Source organism: Saccopteryx bilineata, chromosome 1, assembly GCF_036850765.1.
Source record: "Saccopteryx bilineata isolate mSacBil1 chromosome 1, mSacBil1_pri_phased_curated, whole genome shotgun sequence".
Lineage (NCBI taxonomy): Eukaryota > Metazoa > Chordata > Mammalia > Chiroptera > Emballonuridae > Saccopteryx > Saccopteryx bilineata.
Genome location: NC_089490.1, coordinates 37,256,228 through 37,270,088, shown reverse-complemented (window position 1 = coordinate 37,270,088; position 13,861 = coordinate 37,256,228). Strand labels below are relative to the sequence as shown.

The following is a 13,861-nucleotide window of genomic DNA, read 5'->3' as shown; positions in this document are numbered from 1 at the left end:
GTTTTCCTTTTGTTATATGTCCATACACAAAATTAAAAATAAAAAACTAATCAAGATCCATTCCAATTAAAAAAAAAAAACTAATTTGAAATTCTGATCCTTTTGGCATAAGCCAAAATATCCTTAGGAAATTTTCAAATTTTTTCCAAGTAAATAACAGAAGCAACATTATGAACTCCTGTTCTTAGTAAATTCTTATCACTAATTCACTAACAATGCAACTGTCATAAGACCTTCAGTTCTGGTGTGTTTCCTTTAAGTGTCAAATCTAGACCACATTGATATTGAGAATGTATATATACATTTTCTAAGGTGAAAGTGTTCAATTCCACATATTAAATCAGTATTTTGTCATTACTAACCTAATCTACAGAGAAATTTATCTACCAAATTCTTAAATTCCTGAAATAAAGCCAGAATCATTTATTTTAGGCAAAAATTTCCTTCTCAAAATAAAAGGTTTCCCAATTGATTATAAAGCTATAAATCCATCTTAAGATTTTTTGTTTTTAAATTTCATACAATAAACTAATCTTCTGAAATTGAGCAAGAAATTGTAAATATAAACTAAAGATACAAACGTCTTCAGGAAAGCTGGCAACTACAAGGTAGATATATGAAAAGATTAAGACTTGTTTCTTCTAAAACACTAACTGGCTTATGTTTAAAAGAAGTTCAAAGGTAACCAATTTTTAATGAGTACTAAAAAGTCTGGTTTTTAAAATATGTATATTTTTGTTATAATGCTGAGTCAGACAAGTAAACAGAAGCCCCTCCCCCACAAAAAAATCCCCCAAAACAGCATAATGTATAAATTGTTAGTCAGTATGGTATGTACTTACTGTCTCTAGGACATGTATACAAATCGCTATGGTCAAATATTACATTTGGCCATGCCAAATCCATTAAAAAATATAATTTCCACTGGAAGCACATACAAGAAGCTAACTTATGCTGGAATATGTATAAAAATACTGAAGATTTAAAATAGTATTTTAAAGAACCAAAGTTGTCACATGTGCTAGAAAATGTGTCACATTAACAAACAGCTTTCAGTGGAATAGTTCATGACATGAAAAAGATAAAAATTATTTTCAGATATGCCCTTTGTAACAAATTCATATTCTTAAGCATTAATTAAATAAAATACATGCTTTAGGACGTGCATTTTTTGAGTAACGTCAATGTATATAAGCATAATGTATCAAAGTAGTGAAGGCTAGATAAGATGTAAAGAAAAAATACAATCAATTATTTAGGGTTCTTTATTCACAAAATTGAAGTAACGTGTAATGGTGCTTCCAAAATTGAGCATTTTTAATGTTATTGTATTTTATTCATGTCAATTACATAGAATAAACGCAAAACCCCTATACACCTAATACTCTGTCATTTTTCAGTGAAGCAAAGAAAATCTGGGTTTTAGAGCTGATCCAAAAAGTTGGCATTAGATAAAAAAACAGTGGCACTTAACACTTAATCTTCACTCTAGGCAACTAACTGTTGATGTTGGTAAAGTGGGAGTCATCATTTAAAAACCTGGGCAAGCCTGACCTGTGGTGGCGCAGTGGATAAAGCATCGACCTGGAAATGCTGAGGTCGCTGGTTTGAAACCTTGGGCTTGCCTGGTCAAGACACATATGGGAGTTGATGCTTCCTGCTCCTCCCCCCCTTCTCTCTCTATCTCTCTCTCCTTTCTAAAATGAATAAATAAAATAAAAATAAAAAAAATTTAAAAAAAAAAAAAAAAAAACCTGGGCAAACTCTGAGGACCAACCATCAGAACAGAAATTTATCTACAAAAAGCTACATATAACATCCTTTACATGGCTTTGAACTTTAGGCCAAAGTTTAATTTTAGAAATTCATTCACTTTAAGAATCCTATTCCATTCCTCTGACCATATGTCACCGTGACAACTTTAGAAGATTCTGGCATGAAAAGAAAAGAAAAAAGGCTGGCACTTAAATGTATCATCTAGCCCCCAATTCTTTTAGGCCTGAAACTTTAGCAGGCCTACTTTAGAATACTTAAATAAGGTGTTTTAAACTTAAAAAGTATAAAAGAACATGTAAGTGCGGGCAAATATAGCACTACATTCAAAAGAGTAATAATTTTTAAAAACTGGAATATCTTGTTATAAAGTAAGCACCCACTGACACTAGAAATAGGCCACAGGCTGAATCACAAATGAACAAAAGCCTTTGACAGAAACTTGAGTTCCTTTTTACAGAAGAGCCTCAAGCCGTTTCACACTCTTCCCAACCACTTCTCCTCACACTAAAATAATGTACTACAACACATTTTACTAAACTGTCCCTTCCTAAATAGTTTCATTTTTATGTACTACTACTGGGAAAATCATTATAACATTTACTTTCAGGATTAAGGACACTATTACAATGTGCAAGTTATAATGTTCTTTGATCATATCAATGTTGATAGAAGTTCCAACAGCAATCTGAACACTTGAACAGGATAATCTTGTTGCTGCAAACTCCACTTCATTTCATGTTTTCCTTTCTTAAAAAGCTAGCAAATAAAATACATGGGCGGGGAATAGGAGTAGAGCCATGAATCTATAATACACTGAATCCTAAGGAAAGAATGCCAGAGGACAGTGCTAAAATTACTTCTTGAAAGATTAGAATTCACAAGAAATTCTCCAAAACATTAAAAAAAATACATATTTTCACACCATTCCAGGTTACATACAAAATTCATATGGCTTATTTAACAGTTGTTGTAGCCTTCAAATTTCATTCCAAGGTCACGTTTAAGAGTTATGAAGTAGTGATATAACATTATAATGTGCTTTATTTTATCCCCCCCAAAAAAAAGTCTTCAAAAGAAAAATAGAATTTCCATTATGACCTTCACACTTTATTACTAGTTCTACTCAAGCCAAATAACATATACAGACCCAAGGCAGTGTAACAATTTTCTGATTAAGAAAAATGTTTTTCCCTCAGATGTAAGGACTAAATTATACTAACTAGTTACAATGACAAAACATTTCCATATATACCAGCTGTTGGTCAGGCTATACTTTTTTAAATGTTCTAGGATGACATATTTGTAAATTCAGTGACTCCATCTTTCTATCATTTATCCAGAATTGATAAGGGTTTGTTTCTGCAAAAGTCTCTGTATATTAAAAAATTTCTTCCTACAAAAACGTTCACACTAATCCCACCCTAAAAAAGCCATTTCTCTTCATTGTACGCATTACACATACAGACACACACACACCTGTTGCCATGTGGTTTTTTGCAAAACCCACACTGCTTGCTGGGAGTCCATAAATATTTGCTTTCAAATGAAGAGCTATGACCTGAGCCTTCTTTTTTTATGGTAGCTATGTTATCTGGAATGAACAATGGTGGTTCATCCAAAGAAAAACTTTTGCTGCTTCTTCTTTGGCGGGGTTGTAGGTTCTTCTCAGGTTTTTTTAATTTCAGTTTATCCTCCTCCTTAAAATGCTCTGTGCCACCTGCATGTTCAAGCTCTTCCTTCACGTGACTATTGGATTTCACCACTGGAGCGTGCTGCTGGGGTTTATGGCACTGTTTCTGGCAGGGATGTAATAAATGTCCAGTTTGTGCAGGATGATGAGGTTCTTTACAGCAACCAGGATGGCTGTGAGGCTTATCACTCAACAAATGAATTGCGGGTTTGGAAATCTGTACTAAATTTTGATCTTGTGTTTTTTTTGATAGAGAATGAGCTTGATTTTTCACAGACTTAACCCCAGCATTGCAACTCTGACTCTTTGAATCCTTATCAACTTGTTTTTTCCTCACTTTGACTGGTCTATGAAAATTCTGCTGAGACTCTGATTCATCAGCATTTCGTTTCACACTTTTGACACTGGCTTTAGTTTTGTTATGCATTAATTCACGTTTTGCTGCGACAATTTTTTTCAAGGTATCCGTGGTCATGTTTTGCTTAGAATGAATTACAAGTTTTGTGTGTTTGGATTTTATGTTCTTTGACTCTAAGCAAGAAATACTGCTTGATGGGCTGCTTCTGTCATCCTTAAGGTTTGCTGTTTCATGAGACTCCATTTTAACATTTTCATCAATACTCAAATGTTTTGAATTTTGGTCAGGCGCATCACAAACAGCATTTTCTACAATATTACTTTCTGGTTCAAAAGCACTAGCATCAACCACCTCGACATTTGACTTGTTAAAATCAGTGCTTTCCAACTGTTTATGATTAGACTCTATGTCTTTACAATAACCCAATGGTTCTATTTCACTTGTATGAAGGGAGTTCTTAGCTTTATCAGATTCCATAGTATTCTTCAATTCCAAATGACATGCATTTACTACATCCACCAAACTAGACAAACCCACAAGGTTCTTTTCGGTCTTACTTGGGTTTGTACAATCAGCATCACCAGAGAGAAGAGCTGAAGATGCAGGTTCCTCAACAATTTGGTCACCTTCATGGGATAATTTTACTGTTTCCTTTGATTCTTCTTCAACTTTTCCTTTGGCCCTAATTTCTTCAACAGTCTCATCCATTTTATCTGAAATAGAATCATTCTGTTCATGTTCTTCTTTATCTGAAAATGTAAACAATGGGCTATTAACAGTCTTGATTTTACATTCCAGCAGAGATTCATTTTTCTCTTCATCAATACTATCACAAGTCTCTGAAAGGAGCGGACAGTTTAATTCATGAGATGGCACATTTGCTTTTCCCTGATTATTACATTTTTGCTTAGACTCTAATCCAGCCTCATCGTTCATTTCAAGACAAGAAGATAGAGAAGAATGACTCGAAGACACTGATACTTCTGGTACCACTTCAATTTGTTCAATATGCCGACTGCTCCTTCTGCTTTCTTTATGGTACTCAGGTTTTGGTGACGTACAAGCTTCTTCTTTAATCTGAGATCTTTCTGGTTGTTTCCCTCCTGCTTTGTGGGCAGATACAGTCTTCACAGATGCTTTCTTTGTGCTATTTAGAGGAGCTGCATTTGAACGCTTGGCAATAGTGCTTTGTCGCAAACTTCTTACTTGTTCTATCACAAGGGAAAAAAATAAATAAAAATAACTTAGCTATTTTGCCATATGTTTTTATTTCAATACAATTTAGAATATAGTTCTTTATTCTGAGCTACAAAATATATCATTTCAATAAAAATGTAATGAAAAAGCTACTCATGATGGTGACTTTAGATACGTATATATACATACATATGTTTAAATTTTATATTATCAAAGTTCTATAAACCCTGGTAGAAGAAAAAAAGCTCTATAAAATTTAGATTATACCTTACTGTAAGATAGAAATAATTTCATCAGTCTCTTTTCTATAAGAAGCTGGGAGTAAAGTAAGTTAAATGAGCTTCCGTTATACATCAACAAGCCATCCTAAAGCAAGACTGTCACATAGTTTTAAACATTAAATATTTTTAAATATATAAAACCAAATAAATCCAAGTGTCAATAAAATCTGAACTAAACTACCTATTACAAACAAGATCTGTGAATTGCAAAGTGAAACCTTCAAAGAACTCTAATTCCTTCCTGAATGTGCTTCACTTATATCATTCTAGCATACAAGCTATTCCTAAGAGAAGATATGAAATATACTGTAGAGTACCAGATACATATTAACAAAAAGAAAAATTACAATTAAAAATGTTCAAACCAGAAGAGAAAAATCTTCCTAAGGCTAACTTCATTTTAATAAAGATAATGTTAAAAAATAAAAAAAAAATTTTAAAAATGTTCAAACCAAGAAAATGTATCAAAAGAAAATGAAGCATGAAAATAATTTAATAAAGCTTCCCACCTTTAACAATGCTTCTAACAAAGAATCTATTGATTTGAGTTTACCTCCTTTCCCTATCTAGATATAACCTCTAAGGGAAGAAACACAAAATGAAAAAGAAAACTAGAAGGGGCCCTGGACGGTCACTCAGTGGTAGTTTTAAGCCAGCGTATGGATGTCCTGGGTTGGATTCCTGGTCAGGGCACACAGAGGAGCAACTATCTGCTTCTCTCCTCCTCCTTCTCCCCATCTCTTCTTCTTCCCCTCCCACAGCCAGTGACTCAATTGGTTCGAACACTGACCCAGGGCGCTGAGGATAGCTCAGTTAGTCTGAGTATCAGCCTCAAGCACTGAGAATAGCTCGACTGATCTGAGCACTGGCCCCAAAATGAGCACATGTGGGAAACTATCTCCCCTCCTCTCACTTAAAAAATAAAAAATAAACCTAGAAAAAAAAAAGAGCTAAATACTTCACAAACTAATACAAAAATAATCCACAAACTAATACAAAGTAAGAAGCTATTTCTATACCTATGCATATCCAATACTTCTGAATCAACTCTGAATAAAAACTGAACACTACCAATTTTTTTAAAATCCTCCTTCATTTCAATGCAAAACCCTACTATGCACCAATATTTAAAACATGTCCCTAATTTGTCATACATCACTAAACTATAAGGCTCTTGAAAAAGATATGCCCCTATTTGTCTACAATAGTCCTAGGTGATAACCCTTTCACTCTCAAATGTCTGTTTAGCCAAGAAATTACATGGTCATCCTAATCTTAGAGACTCTTCCTAATTGCCCCAGGACTTCATACAATATTTGGTCATTAAGTCAAGCACTCACAATGGCTTTCAAAAATTTTTTGCCTGACCAGGCGGTAGCACAATGGATAGAGTGTTAGCCTGGGACACTGAGGACCTGGGATTGAAACTCTGAGGTCACCAGTTTGAGTGAGGGCTCACCAGCATAAGCATGGGGTCACTGGCTTGAGCCCAAGGTCACTAGCCTGAGCAAGGGGTCATTGGCTCAGGTGAGGCCCCCTCCCCCCGCCCTGGTCAAGCCACATATGAGAAAGCAATCAATGAACAACTAAGGTACTGCAACAAAGAATTGATGCTTCTCATCTCTTTCCCTTCCTGTCTCTGTCCTTCCTCTCTCTCTTTAAAAAAGAAAAATTTTTTTAGTGGATTATAGACTGTTTCAACTATATAACATTTTAAATAACTAACATTTTAGTTGTCAGTGATTAGTATTTAAATGATTTTTAATGCTTGGAGACAGGTTAAAATAATTTACAGCTCTATTTTATTCATCTCCCCTAAGATAAAATCAATAAAGAACTTTTAACACCCATTAGCTAAGTGGTTACTAAAACTAAATGAATAGCATATTAGTTCAGATAAAAAACTGTTTTGTAATAGTAATTAATTTATTGAGTGAAGGGTAAAGTCATCTTTTCTCCTCTAAATATCAACTGTCTTAGTAAAGCCTGGCTGTACAGACCAAACATTTGTCTATAAATGCGCTTTCTATTTTTTTCATTTCTCAAAATCACAAGTATATAACCAATAACTGATTAAAAATATAAATTAAAGCCCTGGCCAGTTGGCTCAGTGGTAGAGTGTCAGCCTGGCATGTGGATGTCCTAGGTTCAATTCCCAGTCAGGGCACACAGGAGAAGGGCCCATCCACTTTCTCCATCCCTATAGCTCTCGCTTCTCTCTCTCTCTTCCCCTCCTGCAGCCATGGCTCAATTGCAGCAAGTTAGCCTCAGGCACCTAAAATAGCTCCATGGCCTCTGCCTCAGGCACTAAGAAGAGGTTGGTTGCTGAGTAACAGAGCAAGACCCCAGATGGGCAGAGCATCACCACCTAGTGGAGTTGCAGGGTGGATCCCAGTCAGGGTGCATGAGGAAGTCTGTCTCTGCCTCCCTCCTCTCACTGAATAATATATATATATACACACACACATACATATACACACATACACACACACACACACATAAATTGAGAAAAATATGATAAACTAAATATATGCATCTAAGTCCATCCACTTTTCAAAACCCTGCAAATAAAAAATGCATGAATCTGAAAGAAAATGAAAGAAGAAAACTGAAATTTTGGAAGCGAGACTAGATGACCAAGAAGCAACTGATTTAAGAGATCCAAAAAAAGACTAACACTAAAAGGTGGCAGTGCTGGCAAAAACTAATACCATTAACACCTCAAAAGACTTAGGAATTGGTGACCTCAGATGATTCTAAAGTGGGGTTTAGGAAGGCAAGTGGTTAAAATGAGTATAAGCCAAGCTGTTTAAGAAGTAGGTAGATCCCTAGATCGATCCCTCTCTCCAATTCCACTTGTTTGGGCAATGCCTGTTTCCTGGAAATCCAAGCCTGGAAGGTTTATTCTCTGGAGAGTAAACATCAGTCACAGGTAAGAATTGAAGAGTAAAATACATTGAAATTTGTGAGATTAAGCGAATGTGTATATAATGAAAACTGAGAAATCCCAGCCAACTCCCCTCAAGGGCTTCAATACGATAAAAATTTAATGAATTTAAGGGGAATAACCTACATTAAGTTCTGACATCACGTTTCCTCCAAAATACAGCACAGCCAGATCACCATACAGTGGTGCTCAAAGTTAACAAAACCCAATCCATATATGCAAAGGTTCCATACAGTTTTAGTTCCGTACTCCTATACATGAGTAAACAGTCAAGGATCACACGTTAGGAAAGTATTCAACATGAATGACTAAAGGCTCCCCCCTCCAAAAAAAAGACAACATGGAAAAAATGAAACTATACAAACAACTTTGAAAACACCACCATCTTATGCAAGAAAACAGAAGATACAGCGTACATGAAACACGACTAGCATGCCACAAAAAGGACTGTTCCCAAAACAAAAAATAAAATGACATTCACAAATTATAAATGCTTATAAATGCAAAATTTGACTGAAAAGTTGGAAGATAAAGTAGAGGAAAAAGACAGAACTGGAAAGCAGGAAAGATAAAGAAAATGGAAGGCCTAGTCCCTTCTAACATTAGAATAATAGGAGTTCCAAAAAGCAAGAGCAGAGAAAATAAAGGGGAGAATCACCAATGAAACAGTTTAAGAAATGTTCCGAACTGAATTATAATAGTTTCAGGCTAAAAAGACCTACTAAATACCCAGCTCAATATATAAAACCAACCTACACCAAGATACAATATGAGAAATATCAAAACATTACAGCTGGAGAGGAAGCGATTCCATGAGCTTCCAAGTTGTCAACATGGGGGGTGGGGGGGTAAAATAAACTCAATACTGAAGTTCGAAAAAATGAAACGAGTTCCAAATTTCTGAAGGAAAATTATTTCCAGCCCTGTATTCTATGTTCAACCAGACCATGATTCTAACATGAAAAACAGATTAAATACACCTACACACCTACTAGGTTTAAAAATACCCATCATCACGTTCATTCCCCCCCCCCACAAAATTACTAAAAGAGGTATGTCACCAAAATGAAGGAATTAAACCCAAAAAAAGGAAACAGACAGAGATTGCAATACAAAACAGAATCCACAGAATCCTCAGAATGGTAAGGGGATAGCCCTAGATAATAACTATGCATCAGGCTTGTGGGGCTAACACACCAGTTGAAATAGAAGCAAGATCATAGGCTACAAGAGATACTTCTTCAATGAAATGAAAACGGAATATCTGATTATGCACAAATATCTTCAGGAAAGGTTTAGACAGCTGGCAAAATGGTTGAAGTGTAATTACTGACATATACACAGAGAGCTGTGTGTATAACTGTATAAAGCTATAAGCAAACAAAACAAAAAATTTTAAATCAGAAAGACAAAAAGTTGCATAAAAAAATAACCAGGCTATGAAATAGATAACTGATAACATATAGAATCACAGTAACATAATTACAACTGCTCCAACAAAATTATACAGTAGAAGGATGAGAAATTGTCCTTTTGTGTGACAGGGACAAGAGAAGAAAGAATACTAAATCTTCATAATCTCCAGTGGGAAGTCAATAAATACCGACACCCGAATAATCAAATGCAGCAATATACACATGCTACTTAGAGACATGGAAGTAAATGTCAAAAAATTAATAAAGCCAGCCAAAGAGTTAATAGTGGTTTCTTGTGGGGAAATGGAAATAGGTAGTGGGGTAGCAAGAATTGGAAACCTATAGAACTAGTCAATTCTTTAAGTAATGTGAATGTATAATTCAATTAAAATTTTCAATAATTATACCAACAAATTGGTATAAACTCAAAATTTATTATCAAAATGCTCAGCAAGTTGACAATTTATCACATCTGTCCCTACGCCTTTGATTTTCTAGGTAATCTTTGGAAGGATTACCTTGTGCCATTAAACGAGGTGATTTTCTTGGTGATCTCACTGAGTTTTCTTCTACTTTGTCCCTCAAACTCCTGTTAGGTAAAATCAGTTCTTCTTCATCAATGGTATCATTGCCACTTTCTTTAACAACTCCTTCGTCCATAATATCGTCAAGACCAACAACTAGAAAAAAACAAAAACAAAAAAAAAATTACTTCTAAAAAATATTGGGGATGTTTAAGTACTTAACGGCAGTAGGGAAAACATTGTGAGAATTTAATGTAGTACTATGTAGTCTTGAAAATCTAAGTCTTGTCCTGTTGTGTGATATGCCATTACCTAGCTCCTAGTTGTTTTACAAATTGGTACCTTATGCCTAGTCAAAGGAGAAGTTAGCTATAATCTTTCTTGATTTGATCACTATCACTCTCACTAATCATTCACTGTACTTTTATGAACATAAGCTACTATATACACCTTAGTACTCAATTACCAAAGTACTCAATTACCCAATTTTGGTTAAAGTAGTACATGTGAGTTTAATAACTTAAAAAGCTTGTGATTCTAGGTTCATGCTAGAACCGAAAGATTCTAGTTCTAACTTTATATGCTATGTGTGCAAGTATTGTGAATATACTTTTCAGTAGTCTCTCTCTCTCTCTCTCTCTCTCTCTCTCACACACACACACACACACACACACAAACACACACAAACACCATGTAATGGCCCCTTCCCCCAAATACTAGAGAAAATGGTAGGGTTTAATATAGCTATATAATCAAATTGCTTTCTTCTAGTCAAAAGTTAAGATAGAGTCATTCATTTAATGGGGAAAAGAGAGAAAAAAGATTGGGAAATACTGAAGAAAATAAAAACACTGAAATACTACACTTATATCGTCACTGGGTTTATTTCTCTATATAACAAATGTACCTTAACTAGCTGACATATACTGATTCTAAATGTGCAGCTATATAAAATCTTGCAGAAAGAATGTTAATTACTTAGGTCAGAAAACTTAAATTGAATCCCTTCTAAAAAAAAATAAAGAAAATGTGATCAAGTCACTTAACCTATGATATCAGTTTATCTCCAAAATGAAAATAATGCCTCTCCTACCTACCTCACAGAGCTTTTATGAGGATGAAATGAGGTGATGTATGAGAACTTACTCTGTAAACTTTAGAGCACTAGACAAATGTTAGTTATTATCTTCATTCTAGGGGTTAGAAGGAACCTCAAGAAGTTATCTAGTCCTCATCTTTGTAGCCAAGTAGAACTTCATTTAAAAGAGCTTAACAAGATAGTGGTCTATCCTAAAATTTAAAGAGAACAAAATTCCTTATAAATATACTTTCAAATGACACAATCTTTTTGGAAAGCAACCTAACAACAAACGGAGTCACAAATTGTTAATGCACTCTGACCAAAAATATAAAGACTAGAAGAGAATGGTTTATGAAGAAAAAAATATGTTGGCTAGAAAGAAAACACAGGGTATTATTATCAGTCATTATCTCTAGTGGTAAGGTGGATAAGAAATTTTAGGGATTTTTTCCCCATTGATTTGAGAGAGACAGGAAGAAGAAGGGGGAAGTAAAGGGGGAAGCAGAGGGGGAAGAGAGACAGAGAGAGAGAGGCATCAACTCGCACTCACTGACTGCTTCTTATCCATGCACTGACTGGGGTCGAACCTGTAACCTCTGATGCAAACAGCTGACACTTTTATCCACTGAGGCATCCAGCCAGGGCCTTTGGGCTTTTTTTGATCATTGTAATTTCTCTCTGTATTTTCCACCTGCTCTACAATGAGCATGTATTTTGTATTGTAATTAAGAGAAAAAGGAAGAATTCAAAAGCAGGAAATTGTCCAGGAGAAAAGTGATTAAAAAGAAAAGTGATTAAAACCTGAGTAATAGTGTTTGTTGGCAGGGAGTGAAAAGGTGTATTATAAACTTTAGACCTATACTGCAAAGCAGAACCAAATCAAGCCAAATCCAAAAATCAATCATTAGATTTTTATCATATTTCACTTCCTAGCAGCAACTGACATAGCTGACCCTCCTCCCCTTCTTGAACCCTTTCTCTTTACTTAGCCCCTGGACATCACATCCTCCAATATCACTAGCCATTGAAAATTCTTTGATAGAGCCTCCTCTTCTTGTAGATGTCTACATGCAGGAGGACTAGGGGTTCAGTCCTCCCATTTCTCTTTTTGATCTACACTCACTCCTCCCCTAAATGACCTCACATCTAGGACCATCTGTACTTAGATAACTCCCAGTAATTTTTTGAGCCCCAACTCACATTTGACCTCTGGAAGAATGTAATCTGACATCTGCACTAGGCATCTCAAGCTTAACATACTGAAAATAAACACTTTACCCATTATTTTACCCCTTGATAAAACTGCCCATCCTAAGGTATTCCTAATAATAGAACCTCCATTCAGCCTAAAACTCAACTCTAGACATATCCTTAGCTCTTCTATTCCCACATCCAAGAGATAAGCATAACCTACTAGCTGTCTACAAAATACAACACTCGGCCCTGGCCGGTTACTCAGTAGTAGAGCGTCGGCCTGGCGTGCAGGAATCCCGGGTTCAATTCCCGGCCGGGGCACACAGGAGAAGCACCCATCTGCTTCTCCACCCCTCCCTCTCTCCTTCCTCTCTGTCTCTCTCTTCCCCTCCCACAGCCGAGGCTTCACTGGAGCAAAGATGGCCCGGGCGCTGATGGCTGTGTGGCCTCTGCCTCAGGCGCTAGAATGGCTCTGGTTGCAACGGAGCAAGGCCCCAGATGGGCAGAGCATCGCCCCCTGGTGGGCATGCCGGGTGGATCCCGGTCGGGAGCATGCGGGAGTCTGTCTGACTGCCTCCCTGTTTCCAGCTTTGGAAAAATACAACACTCGTCGGACCATTCACCACCTCCACACGTAACATTCTACTCCAAATCACCATCATCTCTCATCAAGACTACACCGTAAGTCTCCTAGTGTCGCAGGTTCCTCGATTGCCACTCCACCACACACACACAGCTTACTCTGCAGTCATCCTTCTCAAATACGGATTTTCTTCATCTAAAAAACATCCGTCTTTACATTAAACCAAGTTCTATACTGTCTCCAAATTTACAGGCTCTCATATGGACCAAGGCCTTCCAACAACTTAAGCACTTAATCTCTCAGGGCCTCAAATTCTTCTATATAATGGAGATACTAGTGATCAGAAGGTTGCTGTGATAATCAAATTAATATGTGTAAAGGGCTTAGAACAGTAATTGCTACATAGAAAGTCCTATATATTAACTGTTACCTGTTTTCAGAGTACCCCTGCTCATGTATCTCACAATCAAAAATTATGATTCCTGGCCCTGGCCGGTTGGCTCAGTGGTAGAGCGTCAACCTGGCATGCGGGGGACCCGGGTTCGATTCCCGGCCAGGGCACATAGGATAAGCGCCCATTTGCTTCTCCACACCCCCCTCCTTCCTCTCTGTCTCTCTCTTCCCCTCCCGCAGCCAAGGCTCCATTGGAGCAAAGATGGCCCGGGCGCTGGGGATGGCTCCTTGGCCTCTGCCCCAGGCACTAGAGTGGCTCTGGTCACAGCAGAGCATCACCCCCTGGTGGGCAGAGCGTAGCCCCTAGTGGGCGTGCCAGGTGGATCCCGGTCAGACGCATGCGGGAGTCTGTCTGATTGTCT

General features: G+C 36.7%; 1 protein-coding gene across 11 annotated transcripts in view; it reads right to left on the bottom strand.

Annotated features, from left to right (window-relative positions):
* PHF3 (PHD finger protein 3) overlaps positions 1 to 13,861 on the bottom strand; it is a 92,974-nt gene that overhangs the window by 29,592 nt on the left and 49,521 nt on the right. For 8 of the 11 annotated variants that reach the window (XM_066253086.1, XM_066253107.1, XM_066253121.1 and 5 more), the window contains 2 exons: positions 10,183 to 10,344; positions 3,253 to 5,035 (listed from right to left, as the gene is read on the bottom strand). The exons of 1 other annotated variant lie outside the window; for it this stretch is intronic. In XM_066253086.1, the coding sequence (XP_066109183.1) occupies positions 3,253 to 5,035; positions 10,183 to 10,344 (1,945 nt within the window). The remainder of the gene's footprint in view (positions 1 to 3,252; positions 5,036 to 10,182; positions 10,345 to 13,861) is intronic. 2 more of the 11 variants (XM_066253135.1, XM_066253099.1) reach the window with 1 other exon arrangement.